General features: G+C 39.9%; 2 protein-coding genes across 3 annotated transcripts; both read left to right on the top strand.

The window, feature by feature from the left end:
* Positions 1-4,792, top strand: LOC107625039 (U-box domain-containing protein 3). 2 transcript variants are annotated; one of them, XM_016327568.3, is made up of 5 exons: positions 1-274; positions 1,203-1,483; positions 1,607-1,723; positions 1,947-3,803; positions 4,324-4,792. In XM_016327568.3, the coding sequence occupies exons 1-5, from the start codon at positions 265-267 to the stop codon at positions 4,387-4,389; spliced, it is 2,331 nt and encodes a 776-aa protein (XP_016183054.1). In that variant the 5' UTR covers positions 1-264; the 3' UTR covers positions 4,390-4,792. The 2 variants fall into 2 exon arrangements, with proteins under 2 accessions (XP_016183054.1, XP_088361295.1); XM_088505169.1 differs by having other exon boundaries at positions 24-274; positions 1,200-1,483.
* A 7,388-nt stretch (positions 4,793-12,180) lies between these two features.
* On the top strand, positions 12,181-12,868 carry LOC148573190 (secreted RxLR effector protein 78-like). Its single transcript, XM_088505706.1, has 2 exons — positions 12,181-12,184; positions 12,267-12,868. Exons 1-2 carry the CDS (start codon positions 12,181-12,183, stop codon positions 12,866-12,868), a joined length of 606 nt encoding a protein of 201 aa, XP_088361832.1.
* The last annotated feature ends 6,613 nt before the right edge of the window (positions 12,869-19,481 follow it).

Consider the following 19,481-nt stretch of genomic DNA (forward strand, 5'->3'; position numbering starts at 1 on the left):
AAATCCCTTCTTGTTGGAGTTGTTGCTGTTGTTGGTCCCTCTTCCTTTCTCTCAGGCTTTCCACACAGCATTTGTTGGGAATGAAATGAATGAATGAATGAATGAAGACGAAGTTTGAAGGGAAAAAAATGCCCTTTTCATTGAACAGCCATTGATGAATCACATCATAGTCTTGGAAGCTTCTGTTCTTTCTCACATGGTTTGAAGTTTGATCAGGATCTGTGTGTTCTTCATTCCCCTTTTCCATTTTTGAGCTTCAGAACCATGCATATAGGTATGCATTTTGCAGTGATCCGAAAATTTCCTCTTTCTGTTCCAAAAATGGAATCTTTTTAATTTGTTTTTTCATTTTATGAGGATTTATTAGTACCCTTTTCCTGTGTTGTTGAGTTTTTAAGGGATCCAAGTACTTCTGTCATTTTCAACAAAAATATGAACTCTGTGTGGAAATGTTTGCTGAAAATGTCAAACAACAGTTTGTAGCTTTTGCTGTTAGTTAATTTGGTTTTAATGAAATGAATAATGAATGATTCATAGTTTCCATTTTGGTCGGTGGAATGTAAAATACTAAAATGAGGTGAAGTTGTCAAGAAGAGAGGGCAAATATGGAATGATTTTACTTACATGGTTCATTGAAGATGAAGAAATGCATTTGAGTTGAAAAGTTGAATTAGGTTCATCAGTTGGCTTTCTGCTTTCTTTCCAATTTCTATAATTTGCTTTTGGTTGATGTTGGTTTCATCAAAACATGTGTATGAATACTATGATGTCTGTTTTGAGCTTGAGATTCGGACATATGCTTATGTATTGGAATTATTAGCTAGTCATGATTTGTGTTTTTGGATGGTGAGAGACATGTGTTTTGTAGTTAGATTAGAATGTTATTCAGTATTGGAGTCTTTCATCCATTGGAATATGTTGTGGTCAATAAAAAAAGGCAACCTGCTGCACAAGCATCTCACGTTAACGGTCCGGGGATGTGCCTCACCCAAAGGGTGTGAAGCATATGATGCCTAACCTGATAATTACATCAGTGGCTGTTTTCACAGCTTGAATCCGTGATCTTGAGGTCACACAGAGACAACTCAACAGTTGCTCCCAGGCTCCCCTTCATGTTATAGGTCACCACATGGCGTCTTATATGATGAGGCAATTCCTTTCTTGTTTGTCTGACATTTTGTTGTATGATTTCACATAAGCAGGTCAAACAGATACAACTTCAGTGAAATGTCTAATCAACAGCATATCTCGATTCCTTCATCTGGTCTCTTGCCAAATCGTGAAGCCTGCGCCTTTTCAGAAGATCTGTCATAATATGGTCGGGGTGTTAAAGCGACTGAAGCCAGTGCTTGATGATGTAATGGACTACAAACTCCCATTTCACCAAAATATGTCTAAAGAGTGTGAAGAATTGGATGTGCGGATCAATGAAGCTAGAGACTTCATCGAAAAATGGGGTCCAAAGATGAGCAAGATTCTTAGTGTAAGTGAAGGGTTATATTCTTGTAGTCATAACTTATGTTCCGAACTAGCATATGATCTTATGCCTCTTGTTGTGAACTGCTAATTCCTCTTAACTGCTTGCTTCGGATTCTTCTGTTTTCAGGTTATTCAAAGCAGCACATTGTTGATTAAGTTGCAGAGCACATCACTTGACATATGTCACATGATAGTTAGATCCCTACAGTCACCTCCATCTGCTTCGGTTTTGGCTAATCTTCAGGTATGTTCAGTGTTTGATGTTACATCTTTGGATTTGTATTTGATAAGATTGTTTCTAGTTGATTTGCATACTCCTCCCAAACATAGTAGGATCTTATTTTCTCGAAAGAAATCGTGTATTTGGCTGGAATAGCCATTGTCTCTTTTTTCTATCATTATTTTTTGGTTCTTCCTGTCTTGTTGATTGATACAAGTACGAGCCTAATTTCGAGCAACCTTTTCAGAACTATATCCAGGAACTTCAGTGTCTCAAGAAGGAAACAGCAATGGTTTATATAGAAGAAGCACTAAGAAACCAGAGAGATAATGTTCAACCTTCCAACGAGCTTCTGAAGGAAATTGCCGAGTTACTAAAATTGACATCAAACGAGGAGCTCTTGAAAGAAAGTATCGTCGTGGAAAAGGAAAGGTTGAATGCTGAAGTCAATAAAATGAAAGGGGACTTGGATGAAATTAATGAAATTGTGAATCTTGTCCGCAATTTACGCGATTATGTAATGAGAACTGAGTCCCTTGAAGTCAAAACTGGTCTCTCAATCCCTCCATACTTCCGCTGCCCTTTATCATTGGAACTCATGATGGATCCTGTTATTGTGGCTTCGGGTCAAACATATGACAGGCAATCAATCCAAAAGTGGCTAGATAACGGGCTAAATGTTTGTCCCAAGACTCGTCAGAAGCTCAATCATATGAATCTTACTGCCAATTATACTGTCAAAGCTATGATTGCAAATTGGTGTCAGGAAAACAGTGTCAAGCTTTGTAGTAACTCGCTGCTCGATAAATCCTCTTGTATCACAACCCCTGCAGATCATTCATTGCCTCATGATTTAGCTAATAAATGTGGTTTCAAGTCTATGAATATTGATTCCATCTCAAGGTCATCTCTTCAAAATGGAAATGGAAATGAGAAACCAAATGGTGATAATTTTGTCAGATCAAGTGAAGAGTATAATGGATGCCGGAGCGGAACAGTGGAAAGATGTGATCAGCAATCATCCGATGTTCACAGCAGAAGTGAATCATCATTTTCAAGTTCAATATCTAGTACTGATTGCATACTTCCAGTTTCAGGACAGGCGTCCGGAATATCCGATAAGCCGCAAAATGTTGACAGTGTTGTTGGGAACAAACAAAGTCCTGCATCGAGAATCCAAGGGACGAGAAATGGTAATATTGTTATGAACAATAATAACATTAATACTAGTGCTAAGCAAAATGATTCAAGAGTTGATTCACATCCTATATTGAACTCGGGGGCCGGTGAAGTGGCCACTTCATCTCATGTTAATAAGTTGATCGAAGAACTTCGCAGCCAATCAGTTGAAGTGCAAACCATGGCTGCGGAAGAATTGAGGCTTCTTACAAAGAATGACATTGAAAACCGAATTATTGTGGGGCGGTGTGGGGCTGTTGAGCCTTTACTTTCGCTTCTGTATTCGGACATGAAGATAACACAAGAGCATGCTGTGACAGCTCTGTTAAATTTGTCAATCAATGAAGATAACAAGACTATGATTATGGAAGCTGGAGCCATAGAACCTCTTATCCATGTTTTGAAGACAGGAAATGATGGTGCCAAGGCAAATTCTGCGGCGGCACTATTCAGCCTCTCTGTAATAGAAAACAACAAAGAAAAAATCGGCCGATCCGGCGCAGTTAAAGCCTTGGTGGATCTTCTTGCCTGGGGAACTCTTAGAGGGAAAAAGGATGCTGCTACTGCGTTATTTAACTTGTCAATATTTCATGATAACAAAGCTCGAATAGTTCAAGCTGGAGCTGTGAAGTTTCTGGTTCGGATGATGGAGTCTGCCGATGGAATGGTTGACAAGGCTGTTGCACTTCTGTCAAACCTGTCAACAATTCCAGAGGGCCGGATAGAAATCGCAAGGGAAGGAGGCATCCCCTTATTAGTTGAAATTGTTGAAACAGGTTCACATAGGGGAAAGGAGAATGCTGCTTCTGTTCTGTTACAGTTATGCCTTCATAGTACCAAGTTTTGTATTCTTGTTTTGCAAGAAGGAGCTGTACCTTCCCTAGTTGCATTATCTCAATCCGGTACGCCGAGAGCCAAGGAAAAGGTATGAAATTATCCCACTCAACTCAACATTAATGATGCATGCATTTTCATTATCTAAACTCGAAACCATGGGGCGAATCATAATTATCCACGCATTTGTTGGAAACAAAACAAACTAAGACTTGTCCTATAGTGCCTGCTATGGATCTTCTTTTAGATCTCCATGTCCTATACTCATCTTGTTGAAACTAATTGCGCAAATCTTTCCATTATATGCTCTACGGTAAGGAGATTGGTGAAGTGAGAAAGTGAAGGCCTGATCACCATTGAATTTGTAATTTTTATATATTATTTGTGAGCCTCACTATCTTGATTTAAGGATGATTCGAGTCTCACTTTTTCACTTTATCAACTTTCTCACTTTAGAGGAGCTTCCTAAAAGTGAACACTTCTCCTAAAGGTAATAAAATAGAAACCTTAAAAATGGTGTCTTAAGTTCTCATTATCATAACAAACAATGTCATGAGCATAGTTCAAAATGTGCAAGAAAAGATGCTAATATGTTGGTTGCATTCACGCAGGCACAACAACTTCTCAGTCATTTTCGCAATCAGCGCGAAGGAGCTGCCGCGAAAGGAAAATCGTGATGGCAAATTTTTGGTTATTTCAAATCTCATTACCCCATTTTTATTGGCTTAATTGATCTGTGATGATCATGTTCCCCCCATAGCTGTTGTTGAGGACTCTAGGACTTCTTTGATTGCATTCTCTTTTTCTCAATTTTTGAATGTATCATTTGTGAAGCTATTTTCTCTTCTCTTGGGTGGCTTATCATTTTTTGTTATTATTTTTCCCCCTTTTATAATTAAGGGCTTTAATTTTCTTTCTAATATTTGGGAGTTTTTCTTAGGAGGAGGTTAGGGTACTTTTTCTCTCAAGATTTTAGCTTTGAAGATGTAATCTATGACACTATTCTACTCTAGATCATAACAGATGTGTGTACATATTTTTGTATATATACTATAGATTCTTGTGATATGCTACATTAAATTGTTGTACCTTGTATTGTGATATCTTAGAATTTTTCATAATTTCCTTCTATTTTAAGGGGAAAAAAAAGTTATTGGTAATATTAAACTCATTTTGTATTTGGGCAAAATGTGATGTAGAACACTTACTAAGTAAAATAATTTAAGAAAAATATCTTTTTTTTTGGGTATACAAGAAATCAGTAATTTATTATTTTCTTCTGTTATATATAATGGGACTGGAAAAGAGTTTGTTCTACAAATTTTTATTTCTAAAACATTTGTCATCATTATCTCAATAAAAAAGGTTTTTAGCTATTTATAAGACCCTAAATCTTAAGATCTCTTAGTTAGAATGTCATCTTTGACTTATTTCACACTTGTTACAATTTTATATATTTAATCATTAAAATGGTAGATTATTAGGAATGCTAGTGTTTATTCATACACTAATTCTATTGCTAACGTTACATTTAAACCTTGAAACTTTGGTCTAGTGACTTATTACTTGGTCTTTTAACTAATTCTATTTGCCCTTAATTGGATGGTCCACAACAAAAGAATTAGTCATTCAATTTGGTGATGGATATTCTTAAAAACCAAAAGTAAAAGCAAGAAAGGCAATTACCTCAAAAACCTAAAAGTGAATGGTATTTCAAATGTTTATGAAATACTAGTATTTTAATAATTTTAACTGTTGATTTTAATTATAAAATATATATATATATATTTTATAATTAAAATCAACAGTTAAAGAAATACTAAAACACCAGTGTTCTAGAAATATTTAAAAAAAAATTATATTTTAACTGCTACGTTATCATTGATATCTCCATGACCATATAGATAAATAAAATTATATACATAAGTTGACAAATCTTGGGCCTTATAGCCATGAGTAGAAAATAACATAATTGGGCTTACCATCCTTTGTTTGAGAGGATATTTTATGGTGATGATTTGAACAATTAGGGGACTTTACCAAGAAAAAAAACATAACTAGGGGAAACATGACCAAAAAAAGAAAAATAATTAGGGGAAAGAAAATGATAAAAGAGACATTAATTATAGGGGGTATGGTTTATTTATGTGGTCCAATTTTGCATGGTTCACCTTCACCTCATGTGAATGGGTAGGTTCACCTTACACTATTAACTTGGTCAAAGTGACGTGTATGTACAACAAAGATTCTTGTGTTATACAGAGTGGGTTTGGATGTTGCTTCTTAAAGGAGTTTCAGTGGTACACTATTTCCTAATCTTCCAATAAAATTGCCTCTAGTAAAAGAATGAATGTTTATGACTCTACAAAGAAAAGAAAGAAAGAAAAGAGTATATATATGTAATAGGCCAGCATGTTTTGAAGGAGGAATAATATTCTTACTTCCTCTAAATTTACACCATTCTAAAGTTTGATTTAGAAGTCTAACGGCTTTTTTTTTTCTTTTAAATAAATATCTGAATTAGTTTTCAGAAAATTTTAGATTAAATATTTTAGTTCTTAACAAATTTTTAATTTCTAAAAAATTTTTTAGAATTATTTCTGATAGATAAATTAGTCTCTCTATCACTTTCAATTAAAATTTTAATATACGTATTGGATAAATAAATTTTTAAATTATAAGATAATTAAATTTTAAAAAATATTAATATAAAATAAACTATTCTCTATTCAAAATGATAGAAGAATAAATATGTTTGATAAAATTAATTTTCAAGAATTTTTAAAAAATAAAAATTTACTAGAGATTGAAGTATTGGAGCTAAAATTCTTTAAGATGTAATTAGGGTGTTTATTATTATTATTATTATTATTATTATTATTATTATTATTATTATTATTATCTTTAATTTATATTATCAGATTATATGATTTTTTTACCGTATGGAGCATTTCTTATCATCACGTGGAATATGTGTGTATAAAAGTTACAAACTTTTTCACCATCTCATAATGCTGGGCTGCTGGCAGAGTTTGATTTGTCAATAAAATTGGTTGGTGCACCATATTAAAACACTGACCTGAACAGCATGATCATGACATGAGTACTACTAATTATTCAACAAAATAAATAACTTATATTTTCCTTGATAAACAAGCCGGGAAATTTTCCGAGACATAGTCTATATAAGGAACAATTAAAACAAAAAAAAATATATATATTGATTACAATAAAAATAATATAACTCAGTGGTTAAAGAATTTGTAAAAAATTTAAAGAAATTAGGTTCGATTTTATCCAATAACCATTTTAAAATTAATTGTGAGAGAGAACAAAAAAGACCAAGGGTGAGAAATTATAAACTCCACATGTCAATGGTATTGATGAAATTATGATTGTGAATTGGAAATTAATTCTTGATTGATTAGAAAAGAATAGAGAGAATTCAAAGAGAGGAGAACTTTCATTAACATTTTTACTTCCATTATCACCATTTATGATACTTCTATATATTTATATTACAATCATATGTGGGAAACAATAAAAAATTAGTTAAATAATTTAAAATGATCTTATTTATTATTTATTAATTATTGTCAAAATAATTATATAATTTTAAATATAATAAATATATAATTACAGATGTTATATGTATAAAATTATAAATATTATATTATATAAAATAATTTTGAATATTATTTTCGTAATATTGCCATTTATATTATTTCTAATAGTATATTCTTATTTTGTTTAATTTTAAAATGTTGGGACTAAAGAACAAGCTCATGATAGTTATGTACATGTATGTAAAATTTAAGATTTTTACTTTTAGCTTTAGTATAAAAGAATTTATTTATGTGGTTTAAATTTAATATATTGATGTTCTTAATAGTTTGATGCATTGATCTTCTGATGTTAAAAAATTTTGGTGTGGCAAATGGAGAGGACGAGCGAGAGAGGGAGAGAGAGGGAGAAACACTCAGTGGGTTAAATTTAGGGATTTATAGAAAAAAGGATCTTTGAGTTTGGAATCGGGAAGAGTATCAACGTTTGGAACACAATTCTTTCTCTGTTTTTGTCAATAATCTTCTGCAAGATATTTCAAAGAAAGAATTATTTTATTTGTTCTATTGGAAAGAACGAATCAACGACATCTATTTGGCGCGGAAGTTGAAAAATGGAAAGGTTCACATGTTTGCGTTTATTCGTTATACGACAAAAGGGGGGCAATAAAGGCCATAACTGAAATGCATCGTATGAGAATAAGGGAAAAAATTATCTACGTAGGTGAGGCTAAGTACAGAAGGGTTACGGGAGGAAAGAACACTGGGGTACCCAAGGGAGACATTGTAAGAACTGAGGTGGAGAGCAGGCAACCTCGAAGAGGCGAAAGTCCAATAAGAGTGGAAGAATCTAAGAAGGCTACGCCCGTCAAGGACCTCCAGGGGAATGGCTGGACGAAGAAGGTTGAAGTACCAGTAGCAAAGGAGAATTTTGATTGGCTGTTTAAGAGCTTAGTAGGAGGTACGACAAAAGCCATTGACTTCAAATCGTTATGGAGAGCTATCGTTAAAAACTTTTCCTCAGGTTGTTGAAATTAGGGAGCTTGGAGCGTACAGAGCCTTATTAGTGTTTGATACTATGAAGAATGCGGAGAAGGCATTTACCTTCAAAATGAATAGTTTCTTATAATTCTTTTACAGTGTGTGGAGATGGGAGGAATCTGAATGTAGTGAGACTAGAAGAGTTTAGTTAGAATGTTATGGAATGCCTTTACATGTCTGGTCAGTGAAAACATTCAATACGATAGGCGGTCTATGGGGGGAAGTAATCAAGTGTGATGAAGTGATGAAGTCTGCCTTATCTTTCAGTGTTGGCCGAGTGTTAATTGATACTTGTATTTTTTACGTAATTAAGGAATGGATTCATATCACGGTAGGCACCAGTGGCTTCGATGTTTTTGTTAAGGAAATGGGACGCGAAATATATGGAGATGAATGCTTGTTGGAAGATGCAAGCGCTAAGTTAACATGTGAAAATTCTAGTTCACATGCCGGCGAAATGTTGTCGATCCTGAGCTAATCATGACACGAGCGCATGAGGGAGATGAAGATAAGGGTAGAATGGTAATAACAGACACTTTTTGAATGAATGCAATCAAGAGAATTTAAGTCCGATTCATGTGCAAGGGATAACGGCTCCATTCAAAATTAAAGGATTTAATGAGGAGGCTAATTGTGAGAGATTTGATAATTGTTTAGAGTGTGAATCGAAGAGAACTATTACAGAGGTGTGTTTTGATAAGGAAAGTGGGGCCAAAAATTTAGAAAGGAGGGTACAAGGTGGAAATGAGATGGGTTTGATTTTAAAAAGGAGGGAGGCCCAAAAATTTTGTAACCAAGCGGGTGATCTAATGGGCCACTTAACTGGTGGGCTGGTGCAAGCTTGTGGGCTAGAGGGGCTGTTGGTTGGAGCACAGTTGCAACAAGCATGTGCACAGGATTCTGGGCCGGGTCGGGAGCATACACGTGTATCCAGGTCGGGGCAGCAGCTCCTTTGTTTCAGCAACACAGCACAACGTGGGAAAGGCTGCGTAAGCTCTCCTTCAAGGATCAGTTAAGCCAACTAGGACGTGCAGTATGAGTGCGACTTGCGTCCCTTTGTGCTGAGGAGAGGGGTGGAGCGCTGGCCCAGCTGGGAAGCGAAGAATGACAACCAAGCTCCGGTACAGTACATCGTTGATGGAGAGAGCAGGGTGGCGCAGAATATGGTAGAGGTGTTTGATGACGAACCAGAAGTGGAGGGGTTCTTTGGTGAAGCAAGCGACCGGGCTAAACTTGGAGGTCAACACATGCTTTGCCGGGGCAAGGAGAGCAAGTTAGGAGAGGTAGGAGGTGAAGATAACGGTGTGGGTCATGACAACGTAAACGAACGGGTTATAGAGGACACTTGTTTCGAGACAGAAATTGAAGGGACAAAACCAAACTCTGATCAGAGGCTTACGCAGGAAGGACAGTCAACAGAGAATAAGGAAACGTGGAAGCTAGTAGTGGAGTCTGGTGCGTTTTTTATGACGATGAAGAAGATATGACAATTTTACAAAGTCAAAATGAAGCTATCGCAACAAAAAGAAGGATGGCAAAATAAAAGGAGAAAGCTAGGAGGAGCAAGCCCAAACAACATAACAAGGTGTGCAGAAATTCCTTTAAATGATTTATAGTTGTTGGAATATTAGAGGACTAGGAGGGAATGCAATGTTGAGTATGGTGAAAGGGTTGAAGAAAAAGTATAGGTTGAATATGCTAGGGCTGATTGAAACTAAGAAGGAGGTAGTGACTAAGTTTGATGTAGCACGTTTGTGGGGTTGTGAGACGGTGGATTGGGAATATGTGGAATTAGTTGGAGCCTCTGGCAGTTTATTGTTAATGTGGGATAATTTATTATTTGTACGGTTGAATTGCTATAAAGGGGATGGTTGGCTTTGTGTTGAAGGTTTGCTGACAAAAAATAATTTTAACTGTGCTTTTTGTTTGGTATATGGTGCACATGTGCGGAGTGAGAAACTGGTGATGTGAGAGTAGTTAAGCTATATGGTGGGTTTATGTTAGGTTCCGTTTTGCTTCATGAGAGACTTTAATGAGATACTACATCTGGAAGAAAGGAAAGGTGTTGTTAGTTTACCAGCATCTGCTGAGGATTTTAAGGAGTAGGTGCAAGATTTATAGCTCGTAGATTTACCGCTAGCTGATCAGAAATTCACATGGTTTTGAGGTCAATTTTGTAGCCACATTGGTAGGATTCTGGTTAGTTTGGAGTGGCTTGAGGAGTTTCCAGATACTCGTTTGAAAGGGGGTCTGAGAGGCTTATCAGATCATTGCCCGTTGATTCTAGAAGATACAAGACTTTGGGCAGGTCCAAGACCTTTTCGTAGTCTAGATTCCTGATTTATACATGAGGGATTTCTGAGGATGGTAAAGGATGAGTGGAGGAACTTGGGTGATGATCAGTTCACAAATAAGCTGAAGGCTTGGACAGTTCCGCTAAGGAGATGGCACAAGGACAATTTTGGGGACATAGACAATAGGATAAAGAAGTTTGAGGAAGAGATTAAGAAGATTTATGATACCATTAGTGCTGGTACTTATGACGGAACAATGAAGGCTAGACTGAAGGCTCTTGTGACTTGCTGTGCGAAGTGGTATGCTAGAAAGGAGATTCATTGGAAGCAGATGTCTCGATCTCAACATGCTAGAGATATGGACAAGAGCACTAGGTACTTCAATAATCTAGCGTCGGCTAGAAGGAGGAACAACAGAATTGATTCTTTAGTGATTAATGGAAGATTGGTGCGGAATCAGACCAGAATAAAGATTGCGATTACATGTTTTTATAAAGATCTATATCGGTAGGGATGTCAATGGGGTAGGACGGGGGCAGGGGATGCCTCCCTGCTCCCCATCCCCACCCCCATATTTGCTCTCCGTCCCCGTCCCCGTTCCCCGCCATAGGGGAATATTGCTCCCCATCCCCATTCCCCACAGGGCCCCATTTTCTGCGGGAACCACATTCCCCATTTATTTGATAGTTCTAACTAATTATTAATTTCAATATGAATAGAGTTGCAAGTATCCATCCTATACAAAAATACCAAGATTTTATACAAAAAGTCTAAACAACAAGATGATGACTTCTTTCAAAATGCGCAGTGGGGGGACCCAACGGCAAGCCAGAGGACAGAGCAGTGGATGAGGTGGGAGACGCGGCAACAGAGAGGATGGAAAGGGATGCCGCAAATAGAGAGCACGATGCAGTGAGGGTGATGGCACCGTGAGGTGTGACGATGCGGTGAGAAGGGAGAGTGGCGAGGGAATGGCTACAGAGAGATTGGATAACGTTAGGGATCTCTGAATTGAAGAAGGGTTATACAAATGAGGATTAGGAGTTTTGGGTTTCTATATATGTGAAATGACTAAAACACATATATGGGAAATAAACTATTAAGGACAATTCAATAAATTTATGAATTTCGGGAATTAGCGGGGATGGGGTGGGGATCCTCGCTCGGGTCCCCGCACCTGCCTCGGGAGAATTTTATCCCCCGTCCCCATCTCCGCGGAAAAAATTCTCCACAGTCAGATCCCTATTCGGGACAGTCCCGGCAGAGATCCCCACGTCTTGGGGAGTTTTGCCATCCCTATGTATCGGCAGAACCATGCTCCTATTATTGGGATCCGTGATGGATTGGTAAAACAGATTGATGACGAAGAGGAAGCAGTGCTAGAGGAAATGCCATCATTGGAGGAGATATGAGAGGCAGTTTGGGATTGTGAGTCTAGTAAAACACCAGGTAGTGATGGTTATAATATGAACTTTATAAAGAAATGTTGGGATGCGATTGGCCAGGAATTTACTATAGCTGTGTTGGGATTTTTTAAAAGTGTGAAGCTACCAACAGAGGCTAATGTAACATGGGTGGCGCTAGCTCCAAAATTTGTGGAGGGCCAAGGAATTCAAAGACCTAAGACCGATTAGTGTGGTTGGTTGTGTTTATAAGGTGATATCCAAAGTGTTGGTAAGAAGAATGCGCTTAGTGATGCCACATTTAGTGGGGGGAGACTCATTGCTCTCATTGCTTGTGAGACGGTCCAATGGCTGAAGCTGCGAAGGAAGCAGGCGGCAATTGTCAAACTAGACTTTCAGAAAGCATACGACAGGGTGAGATGGAGCTTTGTGGATATAGTGCTACAGAAGATGGACTTTGGTCTTAGATGGAGGACATGGGTGAAGGAATGTGTGACCACAGCATCTATGTCGGTGTTGATTAATGGGTCACCATCTAAGCCGTTCAAGATGGAGAGAGGACTCAAACAAGGAGATCCCCTCTCTCCTTTTCTGTTTGTTCTTGTCGTTGACATTTTGCACAAGATGGTGGGTGAGGTGGTAAGGAATGGACGTATTTCTCCACTACGGGTGGGACGGGACAACATAGAGTTGTTGCATCTCCAATTCACAGATGACACGATCTTATTTTTCCCTCAAGAAACAGAGACAGTGTTGAATTATAAGAGACTTATGCATTGTCTTGAGTTGATGTCTGGCCTGAGTATTAACTTTGATAAGTCAAGCTTGATTTCAGTCAAATGTGAGAAGCAATAGATAACGAATATGTGTGGTTTGTTGGGATGTACCGAAGCTGCGTTACCCGTCAGGTACTTGGGGATTTCTCTAGGTGAAAATCCTCGGCTGGTGAAGACCTAGAAACCAATCATAGACAAGGTGGAAGATAAGCTGAGCTTATAGAAAGCTAAATTTCTCAACAAAGCTGGTAAGTTGGTTCTCATCAAATCTGTTCTTAATAGCCTACCGATTTACTACTTAAGCTTGTATAAAATGCCAAAAGTGGTTGCAGAAAAGATAATTGGGCTACAGAGAAGGTTTTTGTGGAGTAAAGAAGATGGGAATAATGGTATACCACTTGTGAAATGGGAGGTGGTTCAAGCTCCAAAGAAGCTAGGTGGTTTGGGGGTAGGTGATGCATTACTCAGAAATGCATCGCTTCTGTTCAAGCGATGGTGGCGCTTCTCAAAGGAGGACTACCCGTTGTGGAAAAAGGTTGTATGTTCTTGTAATCATTTGAACCCAACTTTAATGTTGTCAAAACCTTCTTTACCGTCAAGAGGGGGCCCATGGAAAGATATTTGCCAGCTTAATATGAAGGATCAACAGGTGAGAGATATGATGATTAGTGGTTTGTCTATGGAGGTGGGAAATGGCAGACATATTCATTTTTGGGAGGATGGTTGGTGATGCATGAGCATATCTCCTATCTTTTCCTAGTGAATTTGCATTTGAATTTGTAAGTTTAATCAAGATTTAAATACTTTTTAGTCACTTTGAATGCTACTTTGAGTTGTATGTAATTCTGTTTATTTCAGGTAGCATTCGGATGGATTTAACAGAGTTTTGTAGAAAAAGAGAAGAAAGTGAATGATGCTGTCAACCATGACCTCCTTGCACTTTAACGGACATAACTTGAGCTACAGAGGCCCAATTAACGTGATTTTAGTGGCATTGAAAAGCTAACTTCTAGAGCTTTCCAACGATATATAATAGTATACACTTCTTTTATAGCATACTTGGCCATACTGGCGCCTAACTTGGCTTTTTCCAAGTTAGGCGCCTGTTCATACCCTGGGTCGAGCTGTCCGAACCGGGATGTTCAGTAATAAAGCGACCGACCTCCTTAGGTCAAGCGGACCAACTTCTTTACGAAGAACTCGGCCAAACCGATAGGAAAGTCCAAAAAAGGGCCCTATTCAAGGAATACGACCCAAATCCAAAAGGTCGTTCAGGCCTACAGAGAAGGGCGGTTCCGTTGAAGATGCGCTGACCTCAACCCAAAAGATAAAGATAAGATAAGATAACTAACTTATCTTATCCAAAGGTCACATCTCACCATTATAAATACACTGGAGCACCCAGGTATAACTCATACTCTGATTCTACACAATAAACCTGTTTAATACCCATGCTAACTTAAGCATCGGAGTCTCTTGCAGGTACCCCCCACCCTCCGGTGGCCAAGGATCAGCAGTGCAGCAAGTCCAACAAGTCGGACACAACAGCTCCAGCCGCCACCAGCCAGCCGGACACGTCATCTCCGACCAGTACAAAAGATCTCATCCGAGATCGACCTCCAGTTTCAGGTAACCCTCGGAACATTGGCGCCGTTGCCAGGGAACCTGAAAGTCATCCCAAAACCATGGCGGACGGCCATGACAACGACCACGACTCAGATATGGAGAATAGAACACCGCACAAGAACGCAGACACTACGCTAAAGGATACTCCGGAATCCAACGGGGACAAAAACTCACCAAATCCGGGAGCCATGGAAGCACTTCAAGATCGCTTAAAGCAACTTGAGAAAGAAACCCAGCAACAACGGGAGATCGGAAAGGACCTACAAAGAGAAGTACGGCGACGTCGAGAACTAGAAGAAAAACTACAGCAATTAGAAGCCGACCTCAAATCAAAAGCTCCTCGGACCACTCCTGAGGAAAATTCACGCAAAGAACAGGAATCATTCACCAGGGAAATCATGAAGACCAAAATCCCAAAAGATTTCAAGCTCCCGGATATGGTTTTGTATGATGGCACTACAGATCCCAACCATCATCTCAGCAATTTCAGAAGCAGAATGTACCTTACCGATGCCTCAGATGCCGTTCGCTGCAAAGCTTTTCCAACAACTCTCACGAAAATGGCGATCAGATGGTTCAACAACTTACCTCCGAAGTCCATCTCAAACTTCGACGACCTGGCCAAAAAGTTCCTGGCCAGATTTTCCATCCAAAAAGATAAGGCCAAGCACGCACCCAGCTTACTAGGGATCAAGCAAGGAGATCGGGAGAGCCTCCGCAACTACATGGAAAGATTCAACAAAACATGCATGGACATACAAAGTTTACCAACAGAGGCCGCCATCATGGGGCTTATCAATGGCTTACGAGAGGGACCTTTCAGCCAATCTATATAAAAAAAGTATCCTACCTCCTTAGACGAAGTCTAGGAGCGAGCAGAAAAATACATCAACATGGAAGAGAACGCTCGGCTGGGAGAAATCTCAAAATCTGGGGCCTCCTACCGAGACAAAGACAAGGACCCCAAAAGGAAAGAATATCGATAGGGTGAGAAAATAAAAAAATACCACAACTACACTCCTCTCAAAGCATCCCTAGTCGACGTATACAAAGAAGTCTGCCATACAGAAAAAATTCCCCCAGCGCGGCCACTCAAAGGCAAAAGGGGAGGAGGAAACCGGAAGGAATATTGTGAATACCATCGAATTCGAGGGCACTCTACCAACGAGTGCTTCGATTTGAAAAATATCATAGAAAAATTGGTAAGAGAAGGAAAATTAGATCGATTTCTGGCCACCCGGGATGATGACCAAAGAAAAAGACGGAGAGACGAAGATGATGGACGAGCTGAACGGTCACTTCGGACACCAGAAAGACACGTCCACATGATACACGACGGGTTCGCAGGAGGTGGGATCTCCAAATCGTTCCGAAAGAGATATCTCAAAGAAGTATATCATGTTGAGGGAAAGGAGGAAGCACCCGACATCCCGGCGATAACATTTACTAAAGAGGACGCATCCGGCATCATCTCGAGACACGACGATCCCATGGTCATCACTATTATACTGGCAAACGCCAACCTACACCACACACTAGTAGACCAAGGGAGTTCTGCCGACATCTTATTCAAAACAGCCTTCGACAAGCTTGGTTTAGACAAAAAGGAACTTAAAGCATACCCGAACAATTTGTTTGGACTAGGAGACACTCCGATACAACCGCTGGGATATGTATCGCTACACACTACCTTTGGAAAAGGGAACCAATCTAGGACCCTCAAAATAGACTACATTGTGGTCGACGTAAGTTCAGCCTACAATGCTCTCATAGGTCGGACAACACTCAATCAACTCGGCGCAATAGTCTCAACCCCGCATCTATGCATGAAATTCCCAACTACAGAGGGGATAGCCACGATAAAAGCAGATCAAAAGATGGCACGTCGCTGTTATAACAAGAGCTTAAACCTCAAAGGCAGAGGAGAAGAGTTTCATACAATTGAGCTTGGCGGAGCTCAGCATCGAGAAGAACTCCGTCCGCACCCAAAAGGTGAGGTAGAGAAGGTTCAGATTGGAGACACCTCGAACAAAATGACTAATATCGGCACGGTCCTAAGAGGAGACTCAAAAGAATTACTGATACAATTCTTACGAGATAATGTCGACCTCTTCGCATGGAAAGCCGCAGACATGCCAGGCATAGACCCTAAGCTAATGTGCCACAAGTTGGCGGTCTATCCAGGATCTCGGCCGGTGCAGCAGAAGTGAAGAAAACTCGGACCAGAACGATCCCAAGCTGTGGAAGAACAAGTACAAATGTTACTGGAGGCATGATTCATAAGAGAAGTCAAGTACCCACTATGGCTAGCCAACGTTGTCTTGGTGAAAAAATCAAACGGGAAGTGGCGCATGTGTACCGATTACACCGATCTCAACAAAGCCTGCCCAAAAGATCCATACCCACTCCCAAATATTGACGCTCTGGTAGATGCTTCTTTCGGATATAGATACCTCTCGTTTATGGACGCCTATTCGGGATACAACCAAATCCCCATGTATCCACCAGATCAAGAAAAGACCTCGTTCTTAACACCAAAGGCGAACTACTGCTACATCGTGATGCCTTTTGGTCTCAAGAACGCGGGAGCTACTTATCAAAGGCTAATGAATAAAGTCTTCTCAGATCACATCGGAAAAATCATGGAAGTCTATGTGGACGACATGTTGATAAAAACACAAAGCGAAGATACATTATTGTCCGACCTGGCTCAAGTTTTTGACACTATAAGGAAGCATAACATGTGACTCAACCCCGCAAAATGCACCTTCGCAGTTGAAGCAGGCAAATTCTTGGGTTTCATGCTCACACAAAGGGGAATTGAAGCAAATCCAGACAAATGTCAAGCTATACTCAACATGAAGAGCCCAACCTGTGTCAAAGAAGTACAACAACTCAACGGGAGATTGGCCGCCCTATCCCGATTCTTAGCAGGAGCTGCGATAAGATCTCTCCTCTTCTATGCTACTTTAAGAAAGGGAAAACAGTTCGAATGGACGACAGAATGTGAGCAAGCTTTCCGAGACTTCAAGGAGTTCTTAGGACGGCCACCTATCCTATCTCGACCACGAGAAGGAGAACCACTCATATTATATCTCACAGTAGGAAGCCGGGCGATAGCCTCAGCACTAGTCAGAGAAGACGAAAATGGGCAACAACCTGTCTACTTCATTAGCAAAGCACTACAGGGATCCGAGCTGAACTACCAGAAAATAGAAAAATTTGCCTATACTCTAATCCTAACATCTCGACGACTCCGCCCGTACTTCCAGGCTCACACCATTAAGGTTAGAACTAACCAGCCTATAAAAGGAATATTGCAGAAAACAGATTTAGCAGGCAGAATTCTACAATGGACAGTCGAGTTGTCAGAATCGACCTCCAATATGAAGCTCGGACGGCCATCAAATCACAGTATCTGGCCGACTTCATCGCAGAATTCACAGATACCCTGGAAACTCCCACAGAATGGAATCTCTACGTGGACGGTTCCTCAAATAAAACTGGAAGCGGCACAGGCGTGATAATAGAAAGCAACAAAGGAACCCAAGTTGAGCTCTCCCTCAAGTTCGGGTTCCCGGCCTCCAATAACCAAGCAGAATATGAAGCATTATTAGCTGGTTTGAAGCTGGCTAAAGAGGTCGGAGCTCAAAAACTCAACATTTACAGCGATTCACAAGTGATCACATCACAAATAACAGGGAGCTACCAAGCCAAAGACCCCACCATGAAAAAATATTTGGATAAAACCAAGGAACTACTCGGACAAATCGGGGAATATAAGATCTGCCACATACCCCGTGAACAAAATGCCCGAGCTGATGCACTCTCAAAACTAGCCAGTACCAAACCAGGGGGCAACAATAGAAGCATCATCCAGGAAATGTTGCAAAACCCGTCAATCTCGGAAGAGGAAAAAGTCCTGGCCATAACAAGTCAGGACCAAGGATGGATGACCCCCATAATCAACTACCTCAAAGAAGGAACACTCCCCGCAGAGGAAAAGGAGGCAAAGAAGTTAAAAAGGGAGGCACAGTACTACACCATCATAAACAACATCCTGTACAAAAGAGGAATCTCAATACCTTTACTAAAATGCGTGCCGACCTCCAACACAAGGGAAGTGCTAGAAGAAATACACGGCGGCATTTGTGGCAATCATCTCGGAGCACGAGCTCTCGCCAAAAAAGTACTCCGGGCGGGATTTTATTGGCCAACTCTACAGAAAGAAGCCACAGAATTTGTAAAGACATGTCCACCATGTCAAAAACATGCCAACTTTCACATCGCCTCACCAGAAGAGCTCATCAGCGTGACCTCGCCTTAGCCGTTTGCAAAATGGGGACTCGATCTTCTCGGCCCCTTCCCACAGGGATCAGGACAAGTTAAATTTCTCATAGTGGGAGTAGATTACTTTACAAAGTGGATCGAGGCAGAGCCCCTAGCCAATGCCACCGCTCAAAGAAGCCGGAAATTCTTATATCGAAACATTGTCACAAGGTTCGGGGTTCCATATTCAATAACCACAGACAATGGCACCCAATTCATAGATGCAGGCTTCAGAAAACTAGTAGCCGACTTGAATATAAAGCACCAGTACACCTCCGTCGAACATCCATAAGCCAATGGGCAGGCCGAAGCTGCTAACAAAGTCATATTGGCCGGATTAAAACGGAGATTACAAGATGCAAAGAGCCTGGGCAGAAGAGCTCCCACAGGTCCTGTGGGCATATCGAACAACGCCACATTCCACCACGAAGGAATCCCCCTTCCGATTAGCATACGAAATAGAGGCGATGATTCCAATAGAGATTGAGGAAGGGTCGCCCAGAATAGTTCACTACAATGAGGAAGCAAACTTCCAACTTCAGAGAGAAGAGCTCGACTTGTTACCCGAAATCCAAGAAAGAGCTCGGATCAGGGAAGAAGCTCTAAAACGCCGAATGGCTTCCAGATATAATCAAAAGGTAGTGCCAAGAAGTTTCATAGAAAATGATCTCATCCTAATCCGAAATGATATCGGAACAACTCTACCAGGAGAGGGAAAGCTGGCAGCAAACTGGAAA

This window comes from Arachis ipaensis, chromosome B2 (genome assembly GCF_059453495.1).
Source record: "Arachis ipaensis isolate K30076 ecotype BB chromosome B2, ASM5945349v1, whole genome shotgun sequence".
NCBI classification, from domain to species: domain Eukaryota; kingdom Viridiplantae; phylum Streptophyta; class Magnoliopsida; order Fabales; family Fabaceae; genus Arachis; species Arachis ipaensis.